This window comes from Notolepis coatsorum (genome assembly GCF_963971535.1).
Source record: "Notolepis coatsorum genome assembly, chromosome: 7".
Lineage (NCBI taxonomy): Eukaryota > Metazoa > Chordata > Actinopteri > Aulopiformes > Paralepididae > Notolepis > Notolepis coatsorum.
This window is the reverse complement of record NC_140171.1, coordinates 43,341,397-43,359,660: the sequence shown is the minus strand read 5'-3', so window position 1 is coordinate 43,359,660 and position 18,264 is coordinate 43,341,397. Positions and strand designations below refer to the sequence as shown.

At 42.5% G+C, this 18,264-nt stretch overlaps 1 protein-coding gene across 2 annotated transcripts in view; it reads right to left on the bottom strand.

Moving 5' to 3' along the window:
- The window catches only part of fggy (FGGY carbohydrate kinase domain containing), a 65,569-nt gene that overhangs the window by 28,632 nt on the left and 18,673 nt on the right, over positions 1–18,264 (bottom strand). For both annotated transcript variants that reach the window (XM_084319148.1, XM_084319147.1), the window contains one exon: positions 7,689–7,800. Coding sequence is in view for 1 of the 2 variants with exons in the window: in XM_084319147.1 (XP_084175273.1) it covers positions 7,689–7,800 (112 nt within the window). In the remaining variant the exon portion in view is untranslated. The remainder of the gene's footprint in view (positions 1–7,688; positions 7,801–18,264) is intronic.

Sequence of the window (18,264 nt, the reverse complement as noted above, 5' to 3'; positions counted from 1 at the left end):
AGTGAGGCAGGACAGTAGCCTTACAGTGCCTTACACCTATTGCAAGGTCTGACATTGACCAAACTTGATATGCATGACCTTGGTGGGCTCTAGGTCAACTCCTGAAAAGGGGGTCAATGTCAGACTTTGCAATCAAAAGTTAGGGGGCTAATAACCCTTGCCATAATTTCAGTGCGCCCCTAACTTTTGATTGCAAGGTCTGACATTGACCCCCTTTTCAGGAGTTGACCTAGAGCCCACCAAGGTCATGCATATCAAGTTTGGTCAATGTCAGACCTTGCAATACACTGTAAGGCACTGTAAGGCTACTGTCCTGCCTCACTTCCAGTGATGAAGCTAAGCTATGCTAACGGAGCATCTATTCCCAAAGCTAAAATGCACGCACAGAGACAAAAAAGGTATGCATCTTCTTGTCTAACTCCAGGGAAGATGTTAAATAAGCTAATTTCCCAAAATAGTGGAGTTATCCTTTAACAACAAGGAATTCATTACACAAATTAAAGAAGCACTCACAGTATTCCTACGGGATAATGCAAACGCGGAGCAAGACCCCAGAATATTATGGATGTCGGTAAAGGGTATGATCAAGGATTTCACGGATAGATTTTCCTCCATATTGCGCAAAAATCAATGCACAAAACTGTCTGAAATGGAACCGCTTTACTCAACGCTTTTTAATTCTTTAAAATACAACAACTCTACTAGACTAGAAAACCAAGTTAACATTCTAAAGACAGAGATCAAAGCAATATACAGACAAAAATCGGAAATGCAAATACGCAGCACAAGACAACAGCAGTATTTCCAAGGTTCTAAACCTAGTCACCTATTAGCCATGCGATTAAGAATTAATGCAAAATTTGCAGATATAACTGCCATTAGAAAACAACAAGTTCTTGTAACAGACCCCAAAATAATAAATGATACATTCAAAGAATTCTACTCCGACTTGTATAATTCAGAAACGACCTTTGATCAAAACAAATTAGACACATATCTTAATCAAATTACTCTCCCTAAACTTTCGGAGGATGACGCTAAACAGTTAGAGGCACCGATCACATTAGAAGAACTCAAGAAGGCCATATCCGGAATGAAAAACGGTAAGGCTCCGGGAAAGGACGGTATCCCATCAGAAATGTACCTTTCTTGCTGGGACATATTTGGACCCTTATTACTAAATATGATCTTATACTCAGTCAAGGAGGGGAGCTTCCATAAACACCACAATATCGCACTCATTTCAGTTCTTCTCAAAAAAGACAAAGACCCCACTGAGTGCGGTAGTTACCGACCTTTAAGCCTCCTCGGAACCGATGTCAAACTGTACTCTAAGATATTAGCCATCAGATTGCAAAAGCATATGACGTCTTTAGTTCATCCAGACCAAACAGGCTTCATAAAAGGTCGCCTGATCAATGATAACATAAGGCGAATACTGCACGTACTAGATGCAGACAAAGAGGACACCACACCTAAGGCGATGCTATCCCTGGATGCTATGAAAGCATTTGACAGGTTGGAATGGTCGTTTCTATGGGCAGTATTAGAAAGGATGGGGTTAGGAAAAGGATTCATTGATATGATTAAAGTACTATACAAGGACCCATCGGCCGTGATTACAACAGGCACATTCATCTCCGAAATCTTTCCGGTATCACGCTCAGCCAGACAGGGTTGCCCTCTTAGTCCCGGACTATTCGATCTATCATTAGAACCTTTAGCACAATTTATAAGACAATCCCAACACATAGAACCAATAGTAATCAAGGGCACACAACATAAAATTTGTTTATATGCGGACGACGTAATATTGTTCATGCAAAACCCCAACACCACATTGCCGCATCTACTCAAGTTGATAGAGAACTTTGGTGATTTATCGGGATTTAAAATAAATTGGCCGAAGTCGGCTTTTCTTCCTCTTAACATCCGTGCAAAAAAAGACACAACCCTCCCAGGTGCGATACCCATGGTTAAACATTTTAGATGCTTGGGTGTGGAAATATTTCCCACCATAAGACAAACGGTGAAGCACAATTACACAAAAATACACAACAAAATCAAAGACGACCTGGACAGGTGGGCAAAACTTAAAAACTCAGTACAGGCAAGGGTATCAATAGTTAAGATGGATGTATTACCAAGAATCAATTTCATCAGCTCAATGCTACCGTTACCTCCTCCAGAGGGCTACTGGAAAAGATTACAATCCTCCACATACAAATTTATTTGGAATAACAAACCACCTCGCATAAAAAGATCCACCGCACAGAGAAATAAAGCAGATGGTGGCATGGCAGTTCCAGATTTTTTACAATATTTTAAGGCTTTCACATTAAGACCATTGAAAATATGGTTTGATCCCCAGGCTTTGGTATCTTGGAGAGAATTAGAAGAAAACATAGTAGCCCCACAGAGACTGAAAGACATAGCACACACTAAACTTTCAATCAAGCATTGTGAGCGGGAATTTGGCCCCATAATTACCCATGCAATCAGAACATGGCGGGAAACACAAAAGAAATATCCTAACCCTCAAAAATGGCATAATCACACTCCCATATTCAATAACAATGCACTCTTAATGGGAAAACGCCCTATAAGATTCCCTATATGGGAAGAGCAAGGCATATACTCATTAGGGGATATTTTTAATAACCAGGGCTTCTGCAGTTATGTCGAAATATGCACAAAGTTTAACCTCACCGAGTCCACATGGCTTTTTTACATACAGTTAAAGCTATGTCTGAGGTCTCACGGTGTTCCATTACTCATACCAATCGAACACCACAGATACCACAAATTTTTCTATGAAAGAGAAACATTGGGAGGTTTTGTATCAGGTTTTTATTATCAATTACTAACGTCCTCGTATGAAACCCTTCAACTAGACACTGTCTGGAGGAGGGATATACCAGACCTGGAAAATGACTTTGATTGGCAAGGAGCCTGGGCAAATGTCCGACTTACATCAAGGAACCCGGATCATCAACAAATCAATCTGAACTATATTCACAGGACATACTTGACTCCTATAAGGCTGTGCAAAATGGGGCTTAAACAAGACGCCAAATGCTCCCAATGTACAAATGGGGACGAAGGAACATTTATGCACATGTATTGGGACTGCCCACCAGTTAAGGCATTCTGGAAAGATGTGTCCCAACAATTATCAATACTCGTATCTTGGAATATACCTGTACACCCCTCGGTATTACTATTGAATGATGTTTTTGAGTTTGCAGTGAATCCACAGCTAAAGAGATTGGTTTTATCGGGTATCACAGTAGCTAAAAAGCTGATCGCATCACGCTGGTTTCAACCGGAAAAAATGTGCCGGAGAGTTTGGTTCCTTACATATCTCGATGTGATATATCAAGAAATATCTACAGCAAGAATTCTGGGTCTCAATGAATCCAAAATGTCAATGTGGGTAGAAGTGGTGGAGAGAATAAAAGCTAGCTTATAGTGGTAGTGTCTGGTTAGGAGTGAGGGATAATGGAGGTACTATCCAAGAGGGGGTCCGGGAGGGGGGGGTTCGAGCTGGAGCATATGTGTGTAGGGTTTTAGAAAATAGGTATTAGCGGTATATTCTATACTAACATTTATATAATAGTAATTTCGCGGGATATACACTGTATACGGTTAAAATGTTATTATAGACTATTTTTGTTTTATCTTGTTTCTGTACTTGCATGTATTTTAACCACCTTGACTGAAAGTTTCATTATGCATTGTGTGTTGAGTACTGACTTTTAATAATTTTTGTTTTGCAATAATAAAAAAAATATAAAAAAAAAAAAGACCCAGGAATTCACTGTATGCTTGTATGAAATGTTAACTGTTATTTCAATAGGGATCAGTGCTGAAAAAACAAAACTTCAGTCAGTGTCCTACAGGGCACATGTTATGTATCTTTTCCTTCTTTGAATCTGTGGAATATCAAGAATGTTGCTCAAACTAAATTCAACATGTGGCTTCCTCCAATAGTGTTGATCACCACTGAAAACAAAACTACAGTCAAGGTCTGAATAGGTCATATTGCTCAAACAATATTCAATCATGTGTGCTAAGGCTAATATCTACCATAGGAACAGCGCTGTGGCGTTGACTTCTCCATTCCACAACAGGGCTAGCATCTTTATTCCATTGGCTTGTAATGGACCGAAGATTATCTGAGTTTACATACTGATGGGTTTAAGAAACCTAGTCCTAGGCAGGGTTTCATCATCATCATCATCTTCGTTTTACGTCCCTATTTTCCCACTACAGTGAGGTTGGACGGGGTGATGACTCCACGCCACTGGGTACGGTTTTGTGCCATGTCTTCCATTTGCAGTGGTTGTAGTGTCATCATTTTTGGTTTGTGGCTAGTTTTATACCTCGGATGCCCTTCCTTACAGATAACCCCATTGTCGGTGAGGACCTAGCCTTTGCGTATTCCTACTAGGGGTGGGAATCACCAGTTTCATCACAATACGATACGATATCGATTCTTTGGACAACGATACGATATTATCCGATATCACAAAGTCTGCCACGATACGATACGATACGATTCGATTCAGGTGCCTGCGATCGATATGAGACGATATTATATGCCCATTTAACACAATCAGTAACATTTAAATCAACACAAAAAAAGGCAATGGAAATATCATTTGACATTTTTATTTTTGAGCTCTTCCAGACATTTAAATGAAAAACAATCTATTGTTTTTAATACAAATAGACCTCCTGTTCACTGTTTTTGGTTCGTTTTTCTTTTTTCTCTCGATATTAATATCCTATTCACTGTCACAGAGCTGTATTTTGGCTGGAAAAGCCGGCCAGATCCTGTTAGTGGGGCTAGCCCGAGGATGCACCCTCCTTCCCAGTCCCCACTCGTGTTACAGAAACTATTGAGCTTGATCCGGAGGCTACTGTGATGCAATACACGATACTAACTAGAGATTAGAGTCACATAGCTGGCCTTTTCCTGAAAACCCAAGCACATATTGTTCCATAGCATACGCCTTCAGTTGATCATGACAAATCCTCTCTTACCTTGACGATTAAAAAGCCTCCATAATTTAGTAAATAAAGCTGTAGTCAGCCAGCTAGCATTGATGCTATTCAAAATGCTATCCACATTAGCTAAATAGATAACCAACTAAATACAATAGACAGTGGTATCCTGAGGTAACATTAAATACAGACAACGTTTGCTAGTCGAAATGACTGGACACACACATGGACAAGTTAAACATCAATCAATTAATTTATTCCAACAGGTAGTTTGAGCTGCATGTGAGCCGCGGTCTTTCTCTCCTCTTCTCTTCTTCTTCTTTTTGAGGTTTTACGGCAGTTGGCCACCAATTGTTTGGGGCATTACCGCCATCTTCTGGCATCCTTTACCTCCTACAATGTCCATTTCCCTTCACCATCATGGAGTGACTGACTGAGCCCCCCTCTGTGAGACACTCCTTGCCCCCTGCAGGCTGATTCTGGACTCCTTGGTCACTCACAACCCCCTTATCCAATTCCCTAACCACCTCCTCCCATTTCAGACCTTCCATGCCCAAATGTTGAACCGCTATCCTAACAATCATCTTTATTCTATCTGTCCTGCCCTTAATCACTGCCGTAGCATTAACTACCCCTGCCACGAAGGCCACAATACAAAATTTCTCCTCCCACACCCTCTCTCTATCCTCCTGCCCTACCCTCTCTGCCAAATGCCCTTCTCCAAACCCCTGCACCCTATCTCGACTTCCCTGTCCTACCCTCCTAGCCGCCTCTGCATACGATAACTTACCCTCCCTTCTCACTCTCTGAACCACTACCTCCCTTTTCATCACCTCACAACCCCTAAACGCTACACTATGCTCCCCACCACAACTACAACACTTCAGCTTCACTCCCTCTCCACACTTCCCATAGTCATGTTCCCCGCCACACCTAGCACACCTCTGTCCCTTCCTACATGTAATGGCTATATGCCCAAACTCCTGGCACCTATAACACCTCAAAGGACTCTAAACAAACTCCCTAACCCTATACACCATATACCCTACAAACACCTCACTAGGAACAACCTCACCCTCAAACTGAATCACTACCGTCTCCGTCTCTATCCGATCTGCTCCCCTCCATCCTTTCGGCACTCTTAACTTTCACATTACGCACGTCTCTCCCTAAATCTTCCACCAGCTGCTCTACGCTAAACCTCGACCGGCACCCTAGCTATCACCCCCTTACACCCCCCCCTCCCTCTTCTCCCCTACTCTCACTATACTTATACCAACTCCACCAATGCTCCTTATCTTCCTAGCCTTCTCCACCTGCTCCACACTTACGCACCCTATGGCCAGATGCCCATCCCCCAAAACTCTTGCAAACTTTACCGCACCTACTGTAATTGCTCATCGACTCCTCTCTCTCTCTCCCTCTCTCTCTCCGAGCGACCGCCTCCACGTCCATCCCACTCGGCCGTCAACCTCAATAAAGCCAGCTTCCTCCAAAAACCCTTTCTCTCCTCTCCGTTGGAGACTAATGTTACGTTAGCTCGAAAAGCACAGAACCGGCCGACACAAGTTAAGCTGCTAGCAACAGACACTATAACACTTCCGGTCAGGGGTTTTCAAAATAAAACCGGAAAGACATTTATTTTGTAAATGTGTGGCATGCACTTATTATCTTGAGACGTTTTTGTTTTTACGGAAACCTTAAAACGAAAACGAAACAGATCAAAATCGTTTTAGTCTGGACAAGGCCTAAGCCATCCTAGGTAGACAAAGTGGGCAGGGGTGAGGTGGGTTTTAGGAGTAAGGTCAAGTAGTAGTCTGACCAGTTTGTTTTGTGATGTTTGTAATCTTGTTTTTAGCACCTTTGAGGTGCTTTGGTACCATGAGGTGCAAGCATAGTCGTAGTACCCTTGAATGAGTGCTCCTGCCAGAGTCTTCAGGGTATTCTTGTTTACCAGAGAGGAGATCCGGTACAAGAATCTAGTTCGTTGGTTGACTTTTTTGATTACATTGGATGCCATTTTGTCACAGGAAAGATTTGCCTCTAGGATGGAACCCAGGTATATATAATTTCATCTTTCCTTGTGACAATATTGTCACCCACTGTAACTGAGAAGCCGTTGGTCTTGCTGAGTTTGTTATTTGATCCGAAGAGAATGGACTCTGTTTTACCCAGGTGTAATGATAGTTTGTTATCAGGTTTGACTGATACTTGTCAATAAGTAACATTTTGCATTGCTGAAGCTTGTTGACTTTTGTAAGTGGCCATGAATGACGACTAGCTAATAGAGGATGGGCATTTTGAGTCATTTATATTTAAAACACATGAAAGAACAAGCACTTGAGAACCCTTTTGTAAACAGTCATTTGGATGGCACAGAGCCGGAGCAAGTTGCCACACAGCAGCCCAAATGAGTCTGATGTCTTCCTCAGAAAAAGGCACAGCATATCGACAACGCAACCACGTGGATTCAACTGTAAACGCAAGATTCAGGTGCGGTATTTCTTATATTTTCCCTATTCAGTCTCAGACACAACTAAAGCAATATGTGAATGTTGGTTAGTATTTCACTAGCTGAGCAGGTGGTACTTGTGCCCACCCCTACTAGCTAACAATCTAAGCAAGGGGCTGGATCCAGGCAGGGGCAGGGCAGGGCAGGACAGGGATCATTCACTCACCATCCTGGTTGACCGGCACAGGCTGGAAATTCTGGTCCAAAACCACTAGAGAGCAGGTAGCATCAAAGCCGATCCCTCGAACCTGGCTCCTCTCCACACCCTGGGTGACCCTCTGGAACAGGAGCACAACAGATAGAACATAATGTATCATCATTTAACATGACCTGGTCAATACAACTGGAATATGAAAAACAAACCTGCACATAATCTTTTTACATATCAGTAGATACTATATCTATATCTGTACATATCCCTTACCTACTCTTACTAGTTACGCTGCTGGCCAGTATGACTACTACCATACTGTCTTACCATACTGTCTTTATACCTGTATCACTGTACATATTATATTACAACTCTGTACATACATCCGATTAGCACTACACTCAGTAGTACTAATGTATATATGTTATACCCAGTTTAATCACCTGTTGTATATCACTATTGCACTTTACTTGTACTGTATGAAGACAATACATTGTAATCTAATCGAATCTAAAATGCAATAAAAAAAGAAATTTGTCAGCTCCATTCCCAGAAGGCTTGGAATAGTAAGATTCTACGTTAAATCAATTGCATGGGTTGCAGTGGGGTTTGACTCGTGGAAACTAGATAAGAGACTTCCTCTCAAAGAGGCCACAAAGCATCGGTGTCTGAGGAGCTTATTATTAGCACAGGAGCTCCTCTGTCTGTCCTGTATTATTTTCTGTATATACCAATGAAATAATTATACAAAACAAACACTCTTGTTTATACAAATACGCAGAAAGATGATATGGCCTTTGTTGGCCTTTTGTATAAAGGTGATGTCATTGTGGCTGGAGAACTGGCATATCCAAGCTTTAATATTTGGGCCAGAGCCTGATTAAAAAACTGAATTTACGCCAATAAAAAAGATAATGTGTAAGGTCACAGTCAGCATCAGGGTTTCCGTTATCTGGTACTGTTTTTTTTTCTGTTGAAGTCCAACATTATTTTAATGTCTCCGGTCAAAATGTCTGGCGAAAATTATTCCAGAGTGGGCCAAACTGGCCACGGTAGCCTGCTTGATCCCAGTCTCCAGCGTGTCAGCAGAGAGAGGATTCTCTCGGTCTGTTTCATCTCTGTTTCAGTACACTGAGCAGTAGCTCTGCCCAAGGTGCTGAACTAGACAGTGGAGAGGAAAGCATTATGCACGTGTATATTGACTGGACTTATTTTATTTGGAAAATAATGTATAAGCAAAAGCAGCCTACTTTTAAATAAAACTAATTATAAATCTATATGGCTTGATGTCATTCTTTATACAGCCTATCAATTGTTTTACAAACCTGAACCTGACCCGATTCAAGCCTGGGGGATACCTAGTGGGTCAGGCCAGCCCAATCAGGTTCAAGCAGAGAATCAAAGCTCTAAACCAGGGTTTCTCAAAGTTTTGATGACTGAAGGGACCCAACATTGTATTGAGGGCCGCCACAATGAAAACGTTAAGGTCAAACGTTGGATCTTGCAAAATGGCATCCGCAGATTGCCCACAGAGTCTCTCTGGATTGTCCAGAGATCTAGATATATCAATCTGCGCATGCAGAGTATGGGGAGTAGGTGCGAAAAAGTTACTATAGCTCAGCCGAGAAAGTGCCGATCGACTTGGGATTGGTCTCTCCGTGTTCAGGAGACTCAGGCGTATAAAAGTCTATTGGGTCGTGTCTCCAGCACCCCCACAGCCGTAGCTACAACCACTTAATGTCAAGGCTCTCATCCACATTCATTCATTTTCTCCCCCCGCTCTCTCTCCCATGAGCTCAATGTAACACGGAAGTGCAGTGGTCTATGCAACATATCTGCTTAGACGAATTAACAGCTTTGGAATAAGCAAACACATTTTAGACGTAGTTTATACGTCTCTCATTTGAATGTGTGCTGTCCTTTAATATTACTGTATGGTTTGGGATCTTTGGGGTCTTAACAGTAAATACAAGAGCTAGCTGGTGAGGGTGGTCAATGTAGCCAGTAGACTAATCAGAAGGCGACAGCCAATTTGGGGCTCTCTGGGAACAGAGGACGAGGAGGAAAGCTCTGTATATCACAGAGGAACCCTCACATCCCCTGCTCTCCGAGTTTGTGAGGCTCAAATCTGGCAGGCACTACAGGATGCCTTTGACAACAAAGAACATTACACAAGAAGTCATTCTGTCATGGGACTATCCCATGCCCTATACGTAGGATGCAATTTTGGCCATACACACTACTCTTCCATTTATAATAATAGAAACTTGCCAGCATAAAATTGTGGATAGTTGTGTATGGTTTATGGGTTATCTGAATTGGTTAAGCCCATTTACAGATGCATAAAAGACAAACACATGCTGTCGATAAAGAAATGTTGTATTTATTTGAATAGTTTAACAAATACCATGTTTTGTCTCTGTGCTCACACTTGGTTCTCTGTAGAATCTCTGGCTGCCAAACCAGAACTTGAACATACATTTCCATGCATGCATTATTTAATACATAAGGTAAATCATTAACAAACATTTTCTAAAGCAAAGGACCATGGCAACTTCATTGGGGGACGCCACATTGAAGGGTTTCCATATCTGAGAGTGTCAACCTGTTCCACTCGACGGGGTCGGTACCGACCCTTTTTGACATTATTATCATATAGGCATATTTTTATGAGTGATGAAAATAATTTGTGATTTTAAAATCAACCGTTTTCAAGTATTAACATCACTACTATGTCACAAATACATGTAGAATGTAAAACGTTAGGTTGGCAATAGTTTAGCAATAGGTTAAAAGTGTACTTATATCATTTTAAGTTTTCTATTTGCGATCGTCTATTCTGACCCGGAACCGGAAATGGAAATGTTGAACCATCGGAATTGTCAATAGGGTCCAGCTGCAGCCCCGGAGATTGTTCCAGATTGGGCAACTTCCGCCCGCTCCCACGACATTTCTCCCGCTGACAGGACAATGCGCTGATTGGCGGAAAGTACGGAAGTATCTCGAAGTACGTCTGACATTTCTCTACGTCCGTTAGCGAACGTGTTAAGTACGTTTAGAAATAATTCTACAGAATACAAATGTTAATATGAACATGATGTGGTGTAGGAGCAACATACAACAATACAAAAGGACAACATAATACATTTTATTTATACGATAAATAAATATATATTCCAGAGTTAATAATATTGTATATTGTTTACACTGCCTTTTTATTCTATTTTTACTTCTCCACTGTACTATAATTATGTGACCTGTACCTCTATGTCTTCTACTACCTGTACCTCCCCTCCCCCCTCCCCATGCTGCTGAATTTATCTTATCTTATGAATACAACGTTCAATTAACGTTCACTAACGTAGAGAAACGTCAGACGTACTTCGAGATACGTCAGACGTACTTCGAGATACTTCCGTACTTTCCGCCAATCAGCGCATTGTCCTGTCAGCGGGAGAAATGTCGTGGGAGCGGGCGGAAGTTGCCCAATCTGGAACAATCTCCGAGGCTGCAGCTGGAGGCTACTCGGAATTGTAGTTCTTTTGCGGCCATTTTGTAGAGGAGATCGCTAGCTATCGGCCTGCGTTGAAATTTCTCCGATCTACACTTCCCGTCACATACTATGGTGGTTCAAAGTTCAGCGTTCTGAATGAATCATATCAATAATTGTTATGATTTGCGATAATAATTAAGGTAACGTTTTTGACAAATATTGAAACGCAGTCAGTTTCTCCACACTATTGTTACCATGTAAGAAATGGTTACACTGTGGGGGAAATAAAATAGTACAGTCGATTACAGTAAATATCAGTATCTGTTATTATGCACGCCTGGTGATACTATATCCAAATTGAACTCGGCCATTTGAAAGATACTATATGTATATATATATATAAATGTGTGAATTGGCTATAATAAGGTAATGTATAAGCATATATTCTATATTCTATAATAATATTTCAAATTGCATTGGTCCGGCTGGGAGAATTCAGTACTGTATATACAGAACCTTCAGTTTGATCATCTTCCCTTTATCAATTTCCTTAGATCTTTTGTACACATGATCTCAAGAGGGTACTGAATGAGCTCAGTGGCAGTTCTTTAAGTTTGGTCATTATTATCATGGTTTTATTCACTGTCAAAGATGAAAAGAAAAATCATAATTCATATTTTCCTTTGTTTCATCACAATTTAAGCAAGCCTAGTAATAGACACAATATTTCTGACACTGAGAATACATTCATTGAGGTCCATAGATGTTCCTAGATACCAAGAATATGTAAATAGCCCTTGTAGAAGTGGAGCAATATTCCATTTACCTAGGTATACATTTTATGCAGATTTTCACCTGGGGTGGAACAGGTTAAAGGGGAACTATCTTACTATTTCTTTCACTATTTGGGCAATTTTACACAATTCCTGTGAGTCTATGGAACACATCTGTACGTTTTTTTATTTATTTTTTTAAGCATTGTTTTGTATTTCTAATCAAGTACTGTAGAGCAGGACATTCTCCACTTCAAGATTCCAAGCTGTTTTTGGCTGGGCTCCGCCCATACTCGCAATGTGCTTTGAGTGACAGTCACCAACCTGCACTATAGCAATAGCTCCGCCCATACTACTCTATATACCAGGGCCATTTGCCAATGTAGCTGCTATTTCCACAAAAGGACAAGAGTTCCTTGCATCACTTCACATTGATGAAGGTCTCCTGCAACTTGAAATAATTGACATGCAAGCATCATCTGCTCTGAAGCAGGCACTTGAGAATGAATCCACCACAACATTTTGGATAAAGTGTATTCATGTCAAGACATTCCCCAAAATAAAAACGCTGGCAATATCTGTGCTAACAATGTTTGGCTCAACATACACCTGTGAATCCAGTTTCTCTCACATGAATGCCATTAAAACAAGCAACGTGCCTCCTTGATAAATGAGCATTTGCATCACTGTTTGCGGGTAGCCCTCACTTCCTATGAACCCTCTTTCTCTGCCATTGCCCAGTCAAAGAAGTGCAATCGCTCTCATTAGATGTGTGTATGTAGGCTAGGCCTGTCTGCCCCCCACCCCCCTGATGTTTGAGAGTTAAGAGTGGACAATAAGTGCTAATAAGATGCTGTGATTTGCTGTTGTTGCACAGACATGAAGCACTTTTTCATAAGCTCAGCTGCACTATAAATGTGTTTTTTTGATGTTAGAATGTTCAGATGCACATCATGCACTTGTTTGTTTTTTATTTTATTTTTATATTGAAATGTTGAAGAGGAGATGTTGCAGTTGTTGCACAGTCATAAATGAAGCACTTTCTGCAGGAGATGTTGCAGATGTGGCACATAAATGAAGCACTTTTTTTGAAAAGTATACTACTTTTGCAATGTAGTTAAATAAAAGTTGTGAAAATGTGGTTGCGTGTTGTGTCAAGTGTACATATATTCATAGCACGGGGAGGCGCCGTGGCAATCCGGCCCCTGGCCCCTTGGGTTTCTGACAATGTGGCCCCCTGAACAATTTAGTTGAATAGCCCTGCTATATACATTACATCCAGGAACTTACATCCAAACAGCCTGTTTGAAAATACTAGAATCCAACATAGTCTGGTGAAAACGCACCTTATGTTATGGATGGATCATCACCGTTTGTCCTCTTCATAATAATATTCAATAGTTCGCTCTAGGTCAGGGGTGGCCAACCCGTGGCTCGCGGGCCGCATGCGGCTCTTTGCCCGTCAATGTGCGGCTCTTCCATCCATAAAAAAAAATAATAATAATACGATTTTTTTTTTTTTTTTTTTTTTTTTTTTTTTTTTTTTATGTCACTCATTCCATAAGGACGTAGAGTAAACATTTAAAAAAAAATCTAAATGGTCCATTTGCATGTGCTTGGTATCTGAATCTAGGGACATATATGGATCAGTGTCAGAAATAGTGTGTCTGTTACTAGGCTTGAGTAAATTGTAATGAACCAAAGGAGAATATCAATTATATTTAAAAATAAAATTATCTTTGACTGTGAATAACACCATGCTAAAATGTACCAGACCTGAAAAATCTAAGCAAATGAATAAAGGGAAGATGATTAAACAGAAGGTTTTGTAGATACAGTACTGAATTCTGCCATCTTTTTTATAATGTAAATTTCTCCACCATTTTTCATCGTATTGCAACACCGTTTTTTGCAAGACGTTCACAGAAAGGTAGAGAAACTAACTGTGTTCTGTTTTATGGCAATAACGTTGAGGTTTGTGGGAGATAATCCCAAAAAATAAGAGAAATAAAAAAGTGAATCCAGAAGTCAGATGATTGACAGGGGCTGGTGTGACCTGGGTAGGGTAGTTTTTCGAAATTCGAAAGCCCTGAGTCTCTTCCTTCAAAAGACTACACTCACTTTTGGCTGTGCCACTTCCTCCTGTCAATATGCACCAGTTTCCACCTCAATGCCCTGAGATTTCTATAATCTTATATTTCACTATTAACAGTTAAAATAATTGGTAAACAAAGGTAATGCTGAAAATATACACTTTTACTGTATACCTCGGGCTTAAGAAGTTAACCCTGTGAGGCCCAAATTAAAAAGACATTAGCAACTTCAGAGGCCAGAGGGTGGGACATATAAACACATTTACTATCAAATAGCATTGTGAGGCTGAACAACAGGACCAATTGACTATACATATGCTTAACATTTCTTAAATAAACATTATTTTTTTTTAAATGGCTAAAAGTGATTTAGTAATTTTGCAACCGTGGGTCTCACAGGGTACTTTTAACCCTGTGAGGCCCAAATAAAAAAGACATTAGCAACTTCAGAGGCCAGAGGGTGAGACCTATAAACACATGAAGGGTGCCGTGACTGAAAAAAAAGTTGAGAAACGCTGGTATATGGTGTGGCTCTTTGTGGTACCACAGTAATTTTTGTGGCTCTTAGTCTCTGACTGGTTGGCCACCCCTGCTCTAGGTGATCGCCATTGTAGGGGATCGCCCAGCTGTAGTCTGGGGAGCTCTCAACTCGGCAACAAATAATGTTACCTCCTCTGCCGGTTTTGTGCCGAATTCGGACTCCCTGCCAGAATCCGACTCCCCCTCGTGTGAACGTGCATACACTATCAGATTTCTGTCATAAAACGATAAAGCGGACAGAAATGCGGGAACGTTTTGATTATATTTGAAAGGCTTTGACATTGTAAAAAAACGAAATAAGTGGAGTTTCAAAGCTGTAAGCTGAATACAAGTCATAGGAACACCCATGATATAGTGTTCTTCCCCCTTCCTACTGTATAAGAAAGAATTTACAACGCATTGCAAGGAGAACAGAGGTTATTTGTTGAGTTTATGTGTATACAAAACCGACAGAAATCTGATATGAGTGTATGAGTTCTAACAAAGAACGTATTACATGCTGGGTAGGCTGATAAGAGTGTATGAGCATTCACGCGAGGGGGCAACAGGGGATACCTTTCGAGGGGGAGTCGGATTCTGGCAGGGAGTCCGAATTCGGCACAACACATGTTTAACTACTATATATCTTTATGATTTACCAGAAGTGCTGAGTCCAATGTAGTCTGGTGAAAACGCACGTTATCATCCATAAGTGTGATTGTTTTGTCCTCTTCTAATAGTCTCCACAAGTCGCAATCGCCATAGCTCACAAACTTGGCCCATTGCTGGCGGATCACGACATCATCAGGAAATGAATGCAAAGACGTATTCACTGCTTTGGCAATCAGGAACAGCACAACATATCTTGCCCGTTTTGCTCATAACGTTTTTAAATGCTAATCCAATGCTAACTCACTGTTAAAACTTCAATTCCACGACTGACTTCCGGTATGCCGTTAGAGGGCACAGACGCATAGAAGACCGCTCTCCCGGGCGAAATATAATTCTTCAACTTCAAGAATTCAATGAACACAAATATCTAAATCAAAGGGTAGATGAGTGGAAGAAGGAAAGGGAAGGACCGAAAAAGAAGGGAGAAAACTTTTAAAAACTCGAAAACGAGACCACAGAGGAGTTCGACATCGAAGCTAACGTGGTCGCTAGCTTAAATAAAATGTGGCAAGATGACAACGTGCCGACAAGTCACGAGAAGAGCATGGAACACGAATATACAACCAAGGAGATGGTGCAGAGAGAAGCATGCATTAAAAAAGCACTGAAGATAAAAGGAACCCGCTTCCAGACCCCACACTCCAACATGAAGATTCAAAGAAGTACTGGAAGGAGGCGAGGAGGGAACCAGGGCCTCAGGCGCCTCGGAACGCGAGAGACGGGACGAGCCGACGGTACCAGCACCAGGCAGACAGAGGGGCCGCTGCACTGAGAGCGAGAGAGAGGCTCAGCGAGTACACACATCCTTAAAAAACAATGAGAAAGAAACCATAGGACTCCTCTTGTGTCTGTGGTCATGGCAATGTTTACTAAGTGGACCGACGAATCAGAGGCCACGCTCCAGGGTGTGCTTGCAGACACGAATTGGGATATGTTCAAAGGAAGTGCCAGTGACGTCAGTGAGCTCGCAGACACAGTGGTGAGTTACATCACAACAATAGCCGATGGTATTGTCCCCAGGAAAACTGTGCGGATTTTCCCAAACCAGAAACCGTGGGTGGATAGCACTATTAGAGCAGCTCTGAACTCTCGTACCACCGCCTACAACCTGGGTAGAGAGTCAGGAAACATGGAGGAGTATAAGGCTTCAGTCTATACTCTACGCAAGGCTGTCAAACTTGCTAAGAGGACATATGCTGATAAACTGGAGACACAAATGGCACAAAACGACACAAGAGGATTATGGCAGGGACTGAAGACAATAACTGACTATAAAGTCAGCGCCCCCTCAATGGGGAGCGACGACGCCTCCCTCGCAGACAAGCTCAACATCTTCTACGCTCGGTTTGGTGTAGACCGAGGTCCCCACCTCCCTAAAACAAGCCAGAGTCACGCCGCTCATAAAAAAACCAACCCTGAACCCTACTGTCATAGGCAACTACCGTCCTGTCTCTCTTCTCTCCTTCCTTTCTAAAACACTTGAACGTGCTGTATCCAACCAACTTACTACTTATCTCTTACAGAATGACCTCCTAGACCCTAATCAGTCAGGCTTCAGGACTGGTCACTCCACAGAGACAGCCCTCATTGCGGTCACAGAGGCACTTCACTTAGCAAAAGCGAAAGGCCTCTCCTCTGTCCTGATTCTCCTAGATCTATCTGCAGCCTTCGACACAGTCAACCACCAGATCCTCCTTGCGGCCCTCGCAGGAATGGGAGTGGCTGGCTCTGCGCTGACATGGCTGTCATCATACCTCAATGACCGCTCCTACCAAGTGTCATGGAGAGGGACCCTGTCGGCCACCCGCCCCCTGCGGACGGGTGTCCCCCAGGGCTCGGTTTTAGGACCCCTTCTCTTCTCCCTCTACACTAAATCACTGGGTAACATTATCACGTCTCATGGCTTCTCCTACCATTGTTATGCCGACGATACTCAACTCTTCCTCTCCTTCCCTCCCTCAGATATCCACGTCTCTGTGCGGATCTCGGCCTGTCTGTCCGACATCTCAGCCTGGATGACGTCCAACCACCTCAAACTGAACCTAAGCAAAACAGAATTGCTCCACCTGCCGGCCAAATCCTCCCCCCTAACCGACCTTTCAATCACAGTCGAGAATGCAGCTGTGACTGCGTCCCCGACCGCCAAGAACCTTGGTGTTGTCCTCGACGACCAGTTGAACTTCTCTGCTCACATCGCAGCGACGACCAGAACCTGCCGATTCCTCCTGAGCAACGTCAGAAGGATACGCCCCTTCCTGACAAAAGAAGCCACCCAACTCCTCGTCCAATCAACAGTCATCTCCCGCCTCGACTACTGCAATGCACTGCTCGCTGGCCTCCCGGCCACTGCCACTAAGCCTCTTCAACTCATTCAGAACGCAGCGGCCCGCCTGATCTCAAACCTACCGAAGTCGGCCCATGTCACCCCACTTCTTAGGGACCTGCACTGGCTCCCCATTGCTGCACGAATCCGCTTCAAGGCCCTCGACCTAGCATACCGTGCGGCAAAGGGAACCGCTCCCGCCTACCTCCGGTCAATGGTCTCTAACTACACACCCTCAAGACCCCTACGCTCTGCATCTTCTGGCCGCCTCAGACCTACTCCTATCCAAGCTCCGGGAGGGTCATCAAAGAGAAGTCGCCTATTCTCAGTCCTTGCCCCACAATGGTGGAATGAACTACCCACCCCAGTTAGGACAGCCGAATCACGTCCAATCTTTCGCCGTCGACTAAAGACGCACTTCTTCAACCATTATCTGAATTAAAAAAAAAAAAAAAAAAAAAAATCTAACCCTAACTAACCGTACTGTCATGCACTTGTCCTAATAAACTAACCTACACTGTAGCACTCAACACTTTGATGAACATTGTTGCTCAGCTGATAGAGTTGTGCCCTTCCTGATGGCTTGTCGTACAGAACTTGTAAGTCGCTTTGGATAAAAGCGTCAGCTAAATGACTAAATGTAAATGTAATGTAAATGTAGACAGTGGCGCTGCTGGCTCTCAGGCTAGTGACGTCACTGGCGCGCCGGCTGTTGTGG